Raw genomic sequence first — 19190 nt, 5'->3', positions numbered from 1 at the left:
TAATTCATTCCTTTTACAGTACTTTCATTACTGAATTATCGGAAATATCAGGAATATCTGATACAGCCTGTAGAAAGAAAGTGAAAGTTGAGTAAAAAAAAAAAAACAAAAAGAAGAGAATTGGCTCTTTTCACGGTCAAAATTCTAGTAAGAATCGTATTGAGATACAAAAATAAAAATATTGACAAAAATCGAAAAAGGTGGGGTCGTTTGTAAAGTCTGAAAACACCTGACAGCTGATGGATATTTTTTCGATCGAGATATGAAAGTTCAGAATTTGTACAGAGTGTTTGAAATGCGACGGTTATATAGAGGCGAGTACATCGCTCTTCGGCTTTTAGACGAAATTAAAAAGAACCGCGAACGAGCATCCGGTCGTCGGACGGTCATCCGGTCGAGTGAGAGCTAATTACAAAGAAGCTAAGTCAGGGGTAATGGGCGATGGGGCGACGGGCCCGACGGACCCAAAGTCGCCGGGACTAGACGGTTTCTGGGCCCATCGTTAGACTCGCGGCGTGAGTATTCGGCTGTACCATTAAGGGACAGAGACGCGTGTGTGCACGAAAAGCGGCATCGCAGCGCAGCGCACAGAGGATTTCACTTCGTCATCTACCGGCGCCTGTAATTCGGGCCTCTTGGGCCCGAAATCGGGGCCCACGAAACCCAGGAGGATTCCCTTTGGTCTTCGGTTACTCGCTTGAACTCAACTTCAAAAGCAAACCGGGCTCGATTCGAGGGGCGAACTAATCCGAATCACACGGCTTGACGAGGCTTCGTTGTTTTACTCGATGCTTCTCCTGTTGGCCACACCCGATTAGCGCCAACTAACAATAAAATCGGGGCAGGGAGAAAAAGTTGATTGTCAGAGGAAGATGGAGATGGAAGTAGAAAAGTGGACGAGAAAAACCTACCGCCGTCTATATTCAACTCATCCGAATTACACCCACCCTTGTAATTCATGTACGAGCCTATTTTCATCGCTCTTTACGTCAATTTGAACGGGAAATTAATCAGCGGTGGTTTAGTTTATATATATATATATATATATATTAGGGTGGCGCAGAAAAAACGACTATTTTTTTTTTTTTTTTTCGAGTCTCGTGTGACAAAATGTTAGTTTTTTATGTTTTAAGAGCCTAATCCAAAGGACAGTTCGAAAAAAAAAATTTTTAAGAGGTCGCTCCACATTTTTTGAAACGTCAGAAATCGTCAAAAATCGATTTTTTTTTTAAATTTTGTTTCTCATTACGGTATAATTTTATAGACAAAAAAAAAGAAGTTTCCAAAAGTTTCAGTTCAAAATTTGAATTTTGAAAGGTCGGTCATAACTTTTTTTCAATTTTTTTGTGCATTTCTTTAGATCTTTTCGAGCGACCTTTTAATATTCATATTAAAATTTCATAATTTTTTTTCTCTAATTTAGTAAGAAAGAATCGATAACAATACACCACGACATGAATTAAAAATCAAACAAAATAGTGAAAATATAATTTTTTTAATTTAATTTTTTGACGATTTTTGACATCTAAACTTCCAGCTGTGTGGGTCTCGATTCCGATAGTTAGAAGCTGTGTTTCACCTCCTCGCACAGAATCACAAATGTGAAAATGTCGATAAGTAACCGATTAACACAGAAATTAAAAAAATTACGAGCGCAACCAAAGAGGTTGAAGTAACAAGTAACGTTAACGTCATAAAAAAGTGAGGCAAAAATTCCTCGTTTTGCAATTTTCGAATGACTTTTAACGAATTGGTTTATGAAAAACAGGTTTGATAAATCTCGAAAGAGTTTTCTTGAACGTGAATCGTTACAGCAACGTTACTTACTAACTTCAATCACGTCACAACCGCAACGATATTCACTGATAGAATCCTCGAATTCTTCCGGAGCTATTGAATTATTTTTGACTAATGGTTATCGAAGCTTAAGTTTTTTTTCTCCGTACCTACGGTCATCACGTCTGCACCACGGAAGCGGTCAAGAATAGATACGATCGGTTCTCGGCTCGGTCGATCTCTACAAGAAACGTCACAGCGTTTAGGTATTCGTAGTATTATGAAGTCCGCGTTACAGAGCAGAATGCCATGGGCGTTTAGCTACTCCCAATGAAACAGAAAAAAAAGATAGTGCGGCTTTGTTGAAAGCCGCGTACTTCCATTTACCAATTCGTCATGCTTCTACCCAAACAACACGAACGAGCCTCTACCGATCGTCGGTTAAGTGCGCGGACTTTGTGCCCGGAAAGTATCAGATTCTAACCCGATTCTCACACCGATACTTACTCAATTCACAAGGTGCCACAGAAACAATCGGAATTATCAGGCTATCGTGAGAGAAAAAAGCATCGAACTTAGCTTATTCCGGATATTCTTTTCCGAGAAAATCACACCGCAATGGAAAAAGAAACTCCTAACGATCGATGTCGGCGAGGATCATTTGGTTAGTTTACTCGACTGATGGTGCAGAACTTCATTTCTACACGGTCATTTTTCACACGAAAATTACCACCAAAAACTATTTAACAATGAATCAAACTATATCTTCTTTCAGTAAATCTCAGCAAAAAACTTCGTCTTTGACTCACTAAATTGCACTGTTTCTCGTTCCGCGGAATAAGGAACCAGTTGGAACCATAGTGTCGATGGAAAATGAGACAAAATAGAAAAAAATCGTGCACAGTAACTAGTTGTCAGCTAAAAACTACGATCATTTTCTTCACTAGTGTAATGCACTAAAGTCAAGATTATGGTCATTCTGACTAAGCTTTTCCAATTGCTCGTATACTTTGCGTCTCATTTTACGGAATGGGCCATGTCAGAACCAGCATTGGGTTGTCACGTCATGTCACCTATAATGCGGTTGAAAAAAAGGAATTTATAGCAAGTACGGAGCGATGATCGCGTGACAAACTCACAGGCCGTGAATATATGGGGCCTTCCGATTGTCTTGATGCGTGATTATACCGGGCAAAGTGGACAGTCGACAACAAACGTAAACTGACAATCATTTCATCCGGCTTCCTCGCCTCCTCCACGACCCCCATGCATTGTTCCATACGTCCCATACATGCCTTAACAATCTCTTTTTATCTCTTTATCTATTTATCTATCTATTGACCTCTTCATATCCTGTAACAGCTGAGCTTTTGAAGCTTGACGCAAACGTGAAGTGAAACGAGATTTAAAAGGCTTAAAAAATGGGAGAGTAAAGGATTAATGGAATTGCGTATGTTGGACAAATTGTTTGCAACTCACCTTCTGTTCTGGTACCACGTTTTGACCTGCGTATCGGTCAGCGAGAGCTTCGCCGCGAGTTCCATCCTGTCCTGAACACTCAGGTACTTCTGACGCTCGAAACTCTTCTCCAAGGTTTGGAGCTGGTGATCCGTAAACGCCGTTCGGGCTTTTCTCTGCTTTTTGCTTAGCGCCGAACTCGAGGAACTGGACGACGAGCCCTTAGGGTCGTCTTCTTTACCGCCTGGAAACAGTAAAAAAATCTGATACCTGTTACTATACTTTTTGAGCAATAGCAAGTCGTTATACATAACTTCTCGTCATCACTATACAGCCATAATTTGACTTTGGTGGAATGATAAATAATTGATGCAAGAGTCTTGTTTAGACTGTAATAATGTAAAAGTGTTATAAACGAATAGATTAATATTTACTGCACGATTGACCAGAAAACATAGTATTAAATATACCTATAATCACTACACCGGAAATTTATTGGAAGAATCCATTTTGAACGGTACCTACTCTAACGGTGCTCACGTTATTATAAATCGCCCAGTAACTTGAAAAAGTAAAAAAAAAAAAAAGGAACAAACAACAATTTCTCTCTGTGTGTCCATGACGTAGAGGTAATAGATGAGAGGACCCGGCGAGTGAGGTTGTGAATTAAAAAACCGTTATGAATTAAAAATCGCCAATGAATATAACCGCAATTGCAAAGTTATATAAAGTTTTCGCGAAAAGTGGATGTGATTTATGGTACTTTTTGACAAGCATGACGTACAACACTGGCGAATGCGTTGGTGTATAATAAATTTTCAAATTCACGAGACGAATGGAGCGAGTATATAGATTGAAGGGGAGGGGGGGAGGGGGGATAAAAATATGCAGGATAATAAAAAAAAGGCAAAATATCTCTGATATTCTGAAACTACGCGACTGTAATCTATATACATATATATATATATATGCGATTTTGTTGCACGCGGCGTCGCGTCGCGTCGCGTTGCGTCGGGTCGCCGCCTTGCGGATTTCTGCAGTCGCTTCTTTTGTTTCGACGGGAAATCGATGCTGCGAGTTTGTTCGTCTGCCTTTTTTACCGCTTCTTTTTTTTTCCTTTTTTTTTTTTTCTTGTCGCTTTTGCTCTCTTTCCATCTCGTTCTCTTTTTTTATCTTCTTTCCTTCGGTCGTCCGCCGCGCTTATTCGCGTTTCTCTTGTTTTATGGTGTGCGGTATCCCGGCATGCATCTCTAGCCGTTGAGATCCGGGAGTTCTGCGCAGCCCAGACTCCATTGGTCGCCACGATTATTGGTCCACGCAGTCGCGGAACAAATTACTCCCCGAGGGCGGGATTACGCCCGAATATCTCAAGAATTCGTCGCGCAGTTCGCACCTTGCGAAATATTTTCTATAGTATTGTCTGATGATATTCATACGTTGTACGAAAATTTAACAGAGATACGAATCGATCTAATTGATTTTTACGGTTGTATGACACGAGCGATTCAAAGGCGAATGATATTGATTTTATATGGCGAATTCAATCTCAATTGTTGAAAAAATTTCATTCCGAATATCCTGTGATTTTGGATAATTTATTTTTGATTGGATAATCATTCGTGATCAGAAATTGTAGAATCGTATTTGAATAAAAGAGATTTCCAAGTTTTTATCTATACTAAATTCATTTATTTAACTTGAAAATTATTGTAAATATTGTGACGAACGAATTTCATTCCATCAATTAATCGACAGTTAAAAATTAATTTATTGTCAATCCACGTAAATTTTATTCATTAAATTGACTGAAAATTTCTAGTAGCGCAGGATCAGCGATTTGGCATATTATTAAATTAGCTTACAAGTAAAATGTTTTTGTATCGATCTCTGGACAAGATCCTAACTAAATTCATTTCTAATAATGATTTAGCTTAGATAAAAAATATTCACAACTCGAAAATCATTTTTCTCTGTGCGTTGAAAGCGAATATCATTTTCTTAAAATCGCGTGAAACTAGGTCAATATTCTTCCAACAAACACATTATCAGAGAGAAAAAAACTGATCTAAACATAAACCGAATAAGAAGAAAATTATTATCTCAAAGCAACGATCTATTCGGTTGCAGAATGCGTTAGAAATGTTTTAAAAATACCAGGAAACGAGTTATAAAAATAAAAAGAAATCTTTTCACTGCGGGAAAACTTCGCCATGAAGTCAGCGAACAATTGCAGTTGAATACTTCCTTACCTACCGTAGGTAAAGTAGTGCAGATTTCGACTCGCATACGTCGCGAGTCAACGTGAAAACACAAAGAAAAGTTTCAGATAGAGGAGATGAAAAATGTTTTAAAAATATTTTCTACTCTCGTCCAGCGTTGCATCGGAACTGAGGTTATATACTCAAAGCTTTTTTCATCCCCTAGGTTAAATTCTCGTCTCGGGTTACTTCTCCGCAGCTGAGCGAGCGCGTTGCCATCAGCAAAGCTATAGGAGAGAGAGTGAAAAGTTGGGTAAAACTTTTTCCTCCTCCTAACATAACGTCTTGAAAGTGTCTTCGCTTTCTCAAAAAGAACACCGTTGGATCTCGGAGTCTCTCTCGGGCTCTCTCCGACAATAAGTGTATCACATACTAAATTTAGTTTCCACCCCCCTTACCCCGGAGCGCGTCTCTTCTTCGCCCCTCTCGCGGCTGCAGATCGAGTTCCTCGGGGGATAAAGGCGGCCATTTTGTAAAATGGCGACGGTGGCGAACCGTTCAAGCGAATCTGGCCGATCAAACGCGGCTAAGAGCCCACGCTTTCGCCTCTTTCGCCGGGTGTAACTCAATCGGTCCATCCGTCGTCCTCGGAGCTTTGCGACCTCTCTTTTCCTCCCTCTTTCTCTCCTTCGTCCTGCGCCTCCTCGCGGCCTGAATACCCAATCTATCGGCCGTCCTGACCTCACCGTCAACCCCTAACCTTCTACGCGAGAAATCCGCCGCCGACCACCCCGTTCCAATCGATGAGCCTGAGATAACGGCTCTTTACGTCTCTTTAGGGGTTAGACGCGTCCCGAGGGAGGTTCGAACTGGCCATCCCCCGAGTATGTACCTACACGAGTTTAGATTTTTGTACCCATTAGGTACTCGTGGAAAGGTCATTGCGGATAAGAAGAAGCATTTTTTAATCTGAAAACGGTCTTGTATTCGAAATTCCTCCTTAGTCTGTCCAATCGCTTTCCAAACCCTTCGACTTTCAAACCTCCATTATTCGTGTACGATAAAATACTGCACGAACGCTTTTAATCTTTCGGCTAACTTATTGTTTTAGGTTAAAAAAAAAAAAAAAAAAAAAAAAAAAAAATTAAAAACAAAATCCGAGTTCAATTCTATATGTGAATAATAAATTCGTATTTCGTGTTGGAATATCGAGGTGAAAGTGTTAGGCAGACACATCAGTATACTCAGTGAAATGAGTCTCCTTCATAATCGTCCGTGTTTAAGAAAAAAAAAAAATCAAAAAAAAAAAATTCAAGGGTATATTAGCAGAGCGCTTTTTGCGTCAATAAAAGCCTTTATAATCGTTATATTGGGTTTCTTGGCAATTTTGCGTCGATAATAAAGGGGAAAAAGAGGATAAGCAATAATAAGTAAAAAGTAAAGGTGAAAATTGCGTCAGTTCTTATTTTAAATATTGCATTGCCACGGTGTAATGCATCGTCATAGCAGCCGGCGGGTTTCGTGCACCGGCTTATTAGGTATATATATATACCGTGTATAAAATCGTGATTAACAGGATGTTTATTAAGCAATTATACGCGGTGCAATTAGTGCCATCATGGCGGCTACCTGCCTGCGGTCTACCAGCTACTCGGTCGCATGTTTCGTCGCGGATGTCTTTCTATACACCGCGGGAATTCGCGTGCTGCTGCTGCTGCAACATGACGGATCGTAAAATTGAAAATTTCAATGTGTGCGTATCATCAAAGTTTCGCCTGCATTACGCGTTGCATCTAGCGTATTTTTTCCATTACAAATATTACTTTCCGTTCGTTCTGAAACCGTGGGAATTTATTTTTCTCTCTGTTCAATACAGATTATTCAACTTTATTTTATAACCGGTTGAGAAAAATCTTTTATTCCTATTTCTTGAGAATTTTCAAATGGATTATCCGATCCAGCTTTTATTTTATTTTCCAAAACGTACGGAAATGAATTTATTTTTTTTTTGTTGACCCTCGGAATATGAATTTTTCTTTTTTTTTTTTTTTCAATATTCGTTTCAGCTGTGTTTTTCCGAAAAGTTTATGTCATTTATATAAATTGTCTCGTATTCAATTTTTTAATAATGTAAATGAAAACGGGGTTAAAATTTTTCCACTTTAGAAACAATCGAATCGAATCGATACAAAATTGCTAAAAATATAATTCAAGTCCACCAATTATTCTAGAATTATTGTACTTTGAACCTTGCGATGTTATTTTTTTTTTGTGTTATTGTAACTAAAACATTCAGTCGAATTTAGCGAAACTCATTGCTGTTTCCTCACCCAGAAACATTTTCAATACGAGACAAAACCTCCTAAAAAAAAAAAATATGTCCAGAAATTTTTTAACTATAAATTTCCGGCTACATTTCGGATAGAAAGAAAAAAATGAATAAATAAATAAAAAAAGATGTTGTATCAATAAAAGCGATCGAAGAAGATGCATGAAGAAAAGGAAGAAAACAGTCGCGGTAAATGTTCAGAAGTAAAGTTCCATACAAATATATATTTGAAGGAAGGCCAAAAACGATCGCGGGAATCACGTATCTACTTACAATGGTTATATATGTATATACACACATTTGTATTGCAGACGGTGTTGATCCCTAGGGTGAAGCGGGTCGCGAGGGTCGTCGGGGGTCTCAATCTGACCCCATGAAAACTACCCCGAGAGGCGTATTGTGTCCCTGTGTCACCAACTTAACTCACTAAAACCCCTGCCAAGCTGGGCGAATGAATTATGCGGGATATCACTTGATATTACTCTGTTTATGTTGACATATTACGGGGCGGGGTTAAAATTTGAAATTTGAAATTTTAAAGGTTTCGGAAGTACCGATTTCCGATTTTTTTTTTTTTTCTTTCAACCCCCGGCGAAAGTTAAATCAAAGAAATGAAACTTTGACGAAACATCGAAGTTCCGGAAGTGCGAGAATGAGGTAATTTGAAAATTTGAAACACCGAAATGCTGAGTGATCCGAGATTTTCAGTTCCCTGAATTTCTAGATTTGCGAAATTTCACCACTTTTATCTTTCTTTTATCTTAGAGATCTCGGTTTTTCTCATTTTTACACCAATTCACTGTGTAAACTACGCTACGTACGAGTATAGGGGAGAGTGGGGCAAAGTGGGCCCCCTGAAATTTTTTAAATAACAAGGGATAAAATCAATCACCTAAATTTTTTATTATATATAATAATTATTCGGAAATCATTTACTCGATTAATTGCAGACCTCGTAACGCGAAACGTTTAAAGTTAATATACTTCACCCTTAATTCGTCAAAGTTACATAATTTCCTGAACTTGAATTTACGATTACTTTTTTCCTCGAGAAAGCTTAATAATAATTGAACATAATTCTTCGTATGAAAAGTAAAAATTTTATTTTCTTAAAGGTGCCCACTTTGCCCCACCCTCCCCGAAAAATTTTCCGAACTTTGAGTCGCGTCGAGAAAACTTTGTCATTTTGTAAAATTTTCATTTCCTTACTTCAAGTTTTGCCATCAAATAATTTCATGATTCCATACATTTATTGCTTCACACATTAAGAGACGTTTCGTCCAGAAAATTCATCGAATTCATTCTTTCAACTACAAACAACGCTATATTCGCTATTTCCATATTCGTTTCCTGAAATCAACACTCAATAAAATTTATCTCTCACGGTCGTGTATTTCCCCTATCCATTCCTCAATTGCATTATCGCATAACCCGATGACTGTGGCTTACGTAACTCGATCGGGTTTACTTTGTGTTACAATAAAATATTATACGGGGGCATTAATTAATGCCTATCGGTATTCGCTTACAAGTATAATACATACATATATATATACATATATATTGAATATCTCGTGATACAGCGATCTTTAAATGACTTTATTATACTTTATATAACTAGTCGATCGATCGGTTGAAATCCTAGAGCAAATTAGAACGAGGTACCTATTGATGCAAAAAAAAAAAAAAAAAACAGAAAAAAGGGAATAATATAGAAAAAAAAAAAATGAAGAAAAAAAGAAACACGACGAAGTAAGTAAATGCAGATTCCTTGCCGTGACTATAACGTATCGAATGTTGTATACCTACCTGCGGGATGAGGTTTCGCTTGCTCAAGTTTCAATTATAAGAATTCCACACGCTGGGCATCGAGTTTTGAGATATGTTTGTATATTTATTTAATTGCCAACAGAGGCGAAAGAATTGAAAAGAAGAAGTAGAAGAAAGAAAAAAAAAAAAAAAAAAAAATTTCACTCGCACGAATTTCAATCTAACGAAACTGGCTTAACCTTTTAAATATTTCGAAGAGAGAAGATATTCAATATCCGGGTAAAAATTTACTTCACACGTGCGTCGTAGGATAACAACTTACCTAAGTTAAGTGACGTTGTCGGGAAAAATTTTTTTTTCAGCTAATAACTTGAGAATTTTTTTTTTTTTTTTTCCCTACATTTTATTTACGATCAATTGAAAACAAAATCAACGATTAATTTCAAAGTCGACACGATCTACGTAGAAAAATATAAAAATTGGATAATGTAAACTAAAACTTCATTTTGCCCTAAATTAAACTATAAAAAAAATCATGCCAGATATTTGTCTTCGTCGTTTTATAGTCGATTCAATCGATTATCGCTCCGGTTAAGACAAGAAAAAAAACAACTAAAAACCAAAAACAAAAAAAAAACACCAAAGAATTTAAATGTAGATATTATAATTTCCGTAAGTGCGTTGCACCTGTAAGAACATATTGACTTCTTTCAGGTGTCTGTGTGTGTGTGTGTGTGTGTACTCGGACGTTGCTCGCGGTTAATAATTCAAACGGAACGAGATTACAGCGACGACAAACTCGATTCCTTAACGAATTAAGTTTTTTCTCCCTTAAGTGCCAGCAGAGCCACTTAGTCGTCGCTCATTTGTTTTCCGTCGACTTCTTTTGTTTCGTTTCGTTTTCTTTTTTCACTTCATCTCTCCCCCCTTTTTTTCCTCCCCCTTCGCCCCTATTTCTTCTATTCTTTTTCCACCGCCTCGTTCTTTCTCTCTCTCTTCTCATTTCGCCCTCCCCTCCACCCTTTTTTTCTCCTCACTCAAGGTGCGGAAGATTCTTGACTCTTTGCCCTGATTTCCCCCTCCGATCGTCGGTCGTCGGTCGTGCCTCGAGGAACGGATTGCTTTTGAGAAATTTTTTTTACTTCGTTTTTTTGTTGTTTGTTTTTTGTCGTTATTTTTTTCTTTCTTTTTCGCCGTTGAATTGGACTCGACGAATTTCAACTCGAGCATTATAATGTAGATAGATCCCGTAATTAACGGTCCGTTAATCATTACGTCGCAGTAACGCGGCGTCCCTTCAACCCTCTCTTCAATGTTTCAAACAACGTTATTAATCTTACTCACGGAATTTTCATTCCCCTGTTTCATCGACGACGACTGACGAGTTGGAATAAAATTTCAGAAATAAAGGGAACCCGAAAGTAGTTCAGAAAATAACGTCGCTTTGATTTTGACTTGAATTGAATGAAATTATTGTTAAAGTGTTTTAGATTTTGCTTTTTTTTTTTTTTTTTTATTTCCCGATAAGCAGATTTTTTTCAAATTCTCCACGGAGAGAAAAATATTCACTCAGGTTTTCCGAAACTGCAGATTAATTTTTCACAATTTATCACTAGCAATAATTGCGATTGTTAATTATACCGGAATAATTCATTCGATATTATTAAAGCTCGTAGAGATTGAATTTTTAAAATCAAATTACAACAAAAGACACAAGACAAAAGAGTTTGAGTAAAAAAATGGTAAATTTCTATTGCGTATAAAAAGAAATTCTCGAAAATCCCTCTTTTTTTGCTCGTCGTCAGTTGGATAGAATATTTAATAATTTACGTCGCTGCACCGAATTTGTAAATTTGCAATCTGATTTCGTAAATCAACATCAATTTTTAACACCATAGCTATTACAATACGTAAAAGTCTGAAAAAATGTAACAACCACGGTTCGATGTTTTCCTTTTAAACAGGGAATCTGAGGTTTTCAGCAGATCGAAAAAAGATTGCTGCCGCCGCCGGCATGCAGAGAGGAGAAACGAGAGCGGATTTTTCTTATATTATACATGAATATTAAAGTCAGTCATTCAGTCAGTCAGTCAGTCAGTCAGTCAGCAGTCACATCACGCATGTGTTGTCGGGGACGATCAAAATCGTATCAGGGAACCGACGGCTTGAATAATCGAAACAACTAGAAGGCAAAACGGAGAAGGGCGGAGCCTCTTAAAACGAGCGGAAGTCGAAGGGTTCTCTCGCGACGTTTTCGGCGGTGCCCGCCGCTCCTGTATAATCACGTAAAGCCTTTTTGTCACGCAAAACTCGTGTTAGCCAATACCATGCAAAGTGAGCAACGACCTCATACGCGGCATACCTGCAAAGCTTTCATTATTTCCCTCTTTATGTATTCGACAGTTTTGACGAAGAGCCCTAATACCTACATTTCGCAACCGCGAAAGCGCTGCTGCTTTTTTCTTTTTTTATCTAACCTCTACAGGTACGATGAAAATCATAAATCTCTTCTATTTTATCCATATTAGAACTTCGGAATAAAAAAAAAAAACCTCAGAAATACTGGATTCCTCAAGAAATCACTCTGTGATATCCAAAGCACTCATTGATTAACTTTCGCTTCGCCGAATTCAAAGATTCGATTAAACTTAGAAAAGTTGGGTAAAATCGAAATGAAAATAAAAAATTAAATAGAAACGGTCAAGTTTTTTTTTTTTTTTTTTTTTTTTTTTCCTTCTACTTTTGTCTTTCTACTTTTTGTTTCAAGTACGACTTGAGCTTGTAAAATAGAATTTAATTTTAATGAATTTTTGTAATTCGGCCGAAGAAAAAAAAAAATCAAACCATTCACCAACACCGAATTTCAACTGTAAACACTATTTTTTTTTATTTTCATTAACAACATCGGTGAGTACATATTATCGTGATGATTTTTTCACAGTATCAAAACCTTTTTAATTTATAGAAACGATTTGTGGATATACATATATAGTAGATTATAAATAAAATGACTTCTAATGGTCATCAGAATCGTTCAGGTAATATGAATTGTTAGTGAAAAAAATTAATAAATATAATAAACAAAAAATGGTAGAACGATGCGATTTCTCTGATGTTTTTTGTTTTTTTTTTGTTTCTGTTTGTACACAGATTAGGTTTACCAATCATGCTTGCATTGAAACTTTTGTATAAATTCAAGTACCGCAAGTATTTTTTATAACAGAAATCTCAAGAAAAATCGAGGACTTTAACAGTAGTATGAATTATACAGATCAGGAATAATCCAGCCCGTCGCATTGCGTCCGCGTCGGGATTCGTCGAGATATTGTCGACTCTTGACGCCTGCGTAACGAGATTTTCTCTCCTAAAGCCTCTTATAGGCTCTTAGAGTCCCCCTGCACCTCCTCCAGTCAACTACAAGTGGCAACTCATTTTTATATCACAGTTTTATAGAGGGTGATCAATTTGAATCTATACGGTGAAAAGAATCTTTTATCAGTTGGACGTGAAATCCATTTTTTATAAAGAAAAAAAAAATTTTCCCATTCATTTGACAATTAAAATTATGTAGTTCAGTTTTTCGTGAAAGGAATTCATCCCTCAGGATAATCGAACGAAGGTAAAGGTCGGAGGGCTCCAGAGCCTGGAAACTTTCTAGGAGTTGGCTTGTATAAAATTGTAAAAAAAAAAAAAATTTCTTCTTTATAATTTTATAGACGAATTTCAGAAAATCCTTAATTTTCGAAGTAACGATTTCTTCTAAGCGTGCATTTAATGTTGAAGTTACTTTATCAACTTCAATCTCTCGTTCTTTAAGTGGAAAGTGAATAAGAAGTCTGCATGTCCAGGAGGCTGTTGATCTGCTCGCAGGAATGAAACGCGTGAAAATACTCGGCTCTGGTTCTCCTTCACACAAACTGAACGTCGAACCTAATCCGCTTATACGGATTCATTGTTGACAGGCCGCCGAGTGCACCGATCGAAAACCGGGTTCCCTTCACCTCGCATTGTTGAACCGATTGTCGGGGTGCTTCACGCCTCAAAACTGCCAACTGACTTCGACGATGTTAATCCCAAGACCGGAAACGATCGGCAACCGTTTAGATCTCATTCCGGATTAGCGATTGTCGCTGAAAGTTTTGCTACAGTAGCTATACCTAGACCTAAACCTCGTTTTGTACCATGTGCAACCCTCCCTCCCTGTGTCGGTAACAGATGTCAAAATTTTTGACGAAATTATTTCACGCCTTGTCTGCCAGTCGTTATATTCATTCGGACATTTGACAAGAACTTGTTTTTTAGATTTTAGTTTTAACTAACGCACTAACAGGTTTTCAAAAATTAAAGATACTGTCTAAGTTCAAGAAATACTTTTTATAAACTTTATCTACATGATGGAGAACCTGTAAGTACTTTGCACGATCCTTTCTCGCTTCGTACAACATTCTTTAAAAATTCTCCGTCTTCTGAGAGGAAAATTAAATGATCGTTTACGGTTCGAACGATCATTACCAAATGGTGTGCGTATATTTTTTGCTTAACTTTAAATGCGTATCTACTTATATACGCGCAGCGCAATAATTATTTAGGTATTGCACATGTCCGAGTAACAGAGAGACATTGAAACCTATCGGGAACAAGCTATCGCTTTTCGTATAACCTGAATACATGTTCAAGTATAAAATTAGCACGTTTGTACTCTAATATATACGCACGACAGTCGGACTAACGAGGTCTCGCCGAAGTGCGATAAATTTTCATTAATTTGACCAAGGTTTATGGCCTTTTTTCCTTTTATCTTTCGGAACACGATCGCATTTCATGTCCGAACTAATCGATCATGATGAAAAAAAAAAAAATTCAAACACTTGATTTTATTATTCTTTCAATGGTGAAATTGTGAATTAATGTCGACAGACTTTGTTAGGAGAAAAATATATTTATAATCATAATAATATTGGTAGAAAAAAAAATCGAGAAAAAGTTGAAAAAATTTTGGTAAAAAAGAATTGTATAACAATCGGCGATATTTTAACATTGATTATCAGTTTTCAATTATATTTAGCAACAGTGTTGCGTGTTATCAGTGAAATAGGCATTTAAATGGTACTTGGGCAATTGGGCAGGTTGGGATAATTGCAACATGTGGTTGATAATGTTTAAAACTGTATATATCACACAATATGAGGTCGAAGATACGAGCTCACGGTGTATGTATGTACCTACAACAGTTTCTTTCACACCCACACTTGCACGATATATATATATATATATATATATATATATATATATATATATATATATATATATATATATATATATATATATATATATATATATATATATATATATATATATATGTATATATATGTATATATATATATATATATATATATATATATATATGTATATATATGTATATATGTTACATTCGAAAGAATGAAAATATTATTTAACAAGTATTCCGCAGGTGTAATTTCGCGTTTTCTCTAATCAGTTGGCGCACTTCCATCGTTGTACCTTAATGGCTTCTAATTATACGTAACGCAGGCACGCCAATGCTTCCCTCACACCAAATTTCCGTTATCGCATGGTTGACCATAAATACTAAGTACGCCAATGCGCTGCTCTGACATATCATTGCCACGTTATTCATTACGCCTAGATAACGGCCAAATGATGATACGCGTCACACTAGACACACGGAAAAAATTATACCTATATGCATAGGTGTAACACTCGTGTCGCACTTGTAATTATAGAACAGTAATACAATGTCGTCAACCTCCGTTATTACACCCACGTGTGATTAATATGCTTCCGATTCATGATGATGGACGAGATTCGAATCATTCTTTTTCACATATGGAACCCGGCTTCGATGCCTCAAGGAATTGAATCTCTCGAAACGGATCTCAACAGCCGACGGCTCCTGATTCCGAGCAGCTATAGAACCCTTGGAAGTACGACGACGCTTCGAGATAATCTACGATTATTTATGTATATGGGGGGCTTGTAGGAATGGGGCGTTATTAGAGAACTAATGGCTATGAATTGGGCCAGCCTGGACACACTATCAGTTTATAATCATCTTTCCTGCAGGTCGTTTGTTTCATTCATCTATATCTCGCTGCCGGATTCGGGGATCTGGATATTGTGTGTGTAAATGGTGAATGAAAGACAATCGCGGTTTCAATGAATTCTGACTAATCTGTTTCTTACACTGTTTTTTGGATATGGGTATGAAACGAGACTTTGGTTTTTTCAAACATTTGGTTACATAGAAGTGCGAGAAGTATACATCAGTCCATCGGTAAACTACTTCGCTTTATTTCATGGTGCCTGACTCTTGAAGTATTATATAAGAAGCCTGATATGTCTGCTGAACAGAGTTTCAGCATCGTGTTCACAAGTTTCACCGGCGAGAAAAACGAAGCTTAGAATCACTGTAATTTTGGGAACAATGAAAATCAATAATTTTGCACATTGATCGTTCATCAAAAGTGCTCTTTGAACACGTGAGTTGAGTGCAACGGACAATTAAGGTGCATCTTGAAAGCTTCCTAACACCTCAAAAACTGTAGGTATCTCACAGGCGTGTGTCATCTTTGGTGTGTCTATATCACAGCGTGTAATATATATATATATCAGCCGTCGGTATAATTTTTTCGGCGATAATTGTTGCCTGAGCAGTTGAGTGCCGTGGGCGGGGGGAATTTGCACGCAATTACACACCTTGAGTGGCTGTGTTAGTGAGGTAAAAAAAAGAGGGGACGCCCTTGACTCGAGCCGAAATCGCGATGGATCCAAGATCCGAGGTGAGGATATGCGAAGTGGGTACAAGGCGCAAAGCGCGCATATATGTGGCACTCGTTATTTATAATACAGGTTTCAGAAAGTTTCACTCCGGATGAATTTCTACTCGAGAGACGCGTACGTCGCAGTGATTATTCATTGCTGAAAAGATTTTATCGCTGTGTCATCACGGGCACATTAACGCCCAAGAAAACTTCACTACAACTCCTAAGCTGCTGCTGCTGTCGTGAGGTAATTGCTGCAGCCGCTTTTCCGGGCAGACTCTTTGCAGTCTTTCTTTTTCTCACAGTTCTCGGAAATTGAAATCTGCGATTCTTTATGAGCCTAAAACTAATCAAGATATTTTACTGGGAACTTTTCTCCATCGTAGGATTATCCGGGTGTTCTCGTGTCTCTGTTGGACTCCGTCCAAAACCATTTGGTCGTATAACGTTAGATAATGGTTTCTTGGATTACTGACTCAATGCCTATATACTTGGGTGATGTCTGATGCTTATCAGATGACAGATGAAGTTAGGTTGGGTAACCCATTACAGTGCTCCATACGACCCTTGACAAATTCATTCTGATCGCGGGTTTGTTTGGTTTTCAAAAGTCACGGAATGTCGTGTAGACTTCTAGACTAACTTGAGAATCAGAATCTCCGGTCAAGTCTTCCTCCTCACTGATGATCGCGGCATGTCATTGATCAGCCACGATAATCACCTTGCGTCGTCGGGTCTTCTTCAAATCAAACTACAAACTAAACTTCCTTATCCTCAGACTCTTGACCAAAGGAGCCAAATATGAAGTTCGTTTCTAAAGTGACTAAAAGTGAAACAGTTCTTATCACCTCCGATCTGTCATGGTCCATGGAAAGGAATGGGCATATGGTCTATGGATGGGAACTCATTGTCATATAAATCCAAAGTAGAGGTCTTACCGTTCGAGGAGACAGACGCGGCATCGTGATGACTCTCGTCGCTGTCCTCGTCGAGGGTGCTGTTATTGAGGGAAGATCTGGACTGGTGCCTGACGCTGAGATCGCGGGGTGTCGACGGCGGGCTTCCGGGAGGTCCCTGACCCTGGATCAGGCTTGAAGGACTCGAGGGGCTCGAAGCACCGGCGAGGATGTCGGTGATCATGAACCTGGACCTCTGCGGCATCGTGGTCGAAGCATCGCCCATCCTGTCGATGTGACTCCTTTCCGTGATCAGTCCGTTCCTGTCCTGAGGTGCAGGTATCCCGCTTCTCTCAATTCCGTTCCCGACTAGCCTCTCGACGAGCCCGTTCCTGTCCTGATGGATGCTGTCCTGTTGAAGCCTCCTGCTGGCGTCCAGTCCCGCGGATATTCCGCTGAGGTTCAACCCGTGGCTTCCTCCACCGACGCTGATGCCACCCAGGGTCGGCACGTGGTGATTGTGGTGATGATGGACCGTCATAACGGCACGCGATTCACCCGGTGATGATCTCGGCACGCCCGAAGGTGCAGCGTCCCTACTCGCCAGCCCTGCAGGACTCCCTCGATACCTGGGCGAAATAATTTTGCCGATCGTTCGTCGCCCCGGAAGCTCGCCAATCGATCCTCCTCCGGCTTCTTGATAATGGTCACGCCAACAACTCTGACGATTGTTCGAACGACGACGATATAGTTTAAACGGCACACGATCTCCTCCGCTCTTGGTGCGAGTAACCGGCTCAGGTGCAATTAAGGTGCCCGGTACAGTGTTCGCTGGTAGCTCCTTCGCTAATTGCTAATTGGCCACTTAACATAATTACCGAGGTATACCGCTGCCGTTGCCGCACCGCTCACCACCATTTCCGCTTTCATTTTTTCATAATTAATTTTTATATAAGCGCGCTCAACGAGTTTTACTATATACTTATATTACTGACTCGGTGCGTATTTACGTGTCTCTTTTCTCCACAAGGGTGAATATCTCACTTTTTTTCTATTATTCATGCGCGCGGCACTTAATAATCACACTATGCATACACATTGCACACCGTCCAGAGTTCTTCTTCCTTACTCTCCTTCCTCATTCGCGTACTTTTATCACCTGCAAGTATTTACGTAATCACTTTATAATTGCTCCTAATGTCTCGACGCGATCACTCGCGAATTACGCTTTGGTTTATCGTGAAAATGAAAATTGTTTTCAACGCGACAGCAATCCGATCCGTCACTCTTCCACCCTGATAACCGTTCCAACTAAGAGGACGTGAACTTAAAAAACAAATGAACCAACCAACCAACCAACAACAAGAAGAAAAAAAATCACTTTAAATCAGCGCAGTCCTTTCGCTCATCGCTGCACATTTCCATTCGTTAAAATCACCATAATATTTATTCTCAAAAAAATCACTTTCCGTACAACTCGTCTCACATGTCGTCTTTTCGAGCTCGGTGAAAAAACTTTTTATCACCGACACTGAATCAGGGGAATACGGGGGGGGGGGGGGGGGGGAGGAGGAATTTCTGAATGATAATGACAATAATAAAGAAAGTCCAGAAAAACCGCGCGAATTTTCACGTCGACGTCGGATCCTTAGATATGAAACGTTTATGCGTTTCTCAGCTCGGTCAAGCTCTTGGCGATGGCGTGCAACGACGTATGTATCCTGTGAGCTCCCTCGTCTGAGCTAAACTGAACCTGGGGCATCAGGTTCCGACCTGAGTCGGCCATACCGCCTCTCGGCCCCGCCCCCCAGGATCCCCACCACAAATTGTAACGGACCAATCCCTGAAACCGGCGCTAATGACCCCGCCAATCAGGAAGAAGCTCGACGCCGTTCGCCCCGTATAAAACCAGCCCCCGCCCAAGTAATTCGTAACGTGTTTCAGGAGTAATTCGATATAAAAT

At 38.9% G+C, this 19190-nt stretch overlaps 1 protein-coding gene across 1 annotated transcript in view; it reads right to left on the bottom strand.

Annotated features, from left to right (window-relative positions):
- Window positions 1-17915, bottom strand: part of LOC124408190 (homeobox protein B-H1-like) — a 35254-nt gene extending 17339 nt beyond the window's left edge. Inside the window, exons 1-2 of the mRNA XM_046884940.1 lie at window positions 17270-17915; window positions 3256-3478 (exon numbers count right to left, since the gene is read on the bottom strand). Of these exons, the coding sequence (XP_046740896.1) occupies window positions 3256-3478; window positions 17270-17768 (722 nt within the window). The 5' untranslated portion in view covers window positions 17769-17915. The remainder of the gene's footprint in view (window positions 1-3255; window positions 3479-17269) is intronic.
- Between the last annotated feature and the right edge of the window lie 1275 nt (window positions 17916-19190).

Source organism: Diprion similis, chromosome 7 (assembly GCF_021155765.1).
Source record: "Diprion similis isolate iyDipSimi1 chromosome 7, iyDipSimi1.1, whole genome shotgun sequence".
Taxonomy (NCBI): Eukaryota; Metazoa; Arthropoda; class Insecta; order Hymenoptera; family Diprionidae; genus Diprion; species Diprion similis.
Note: the sequence above shows the minus strand (reverse complement) of the source record. Positions and strands in the feature narration are given on the sequence as shown.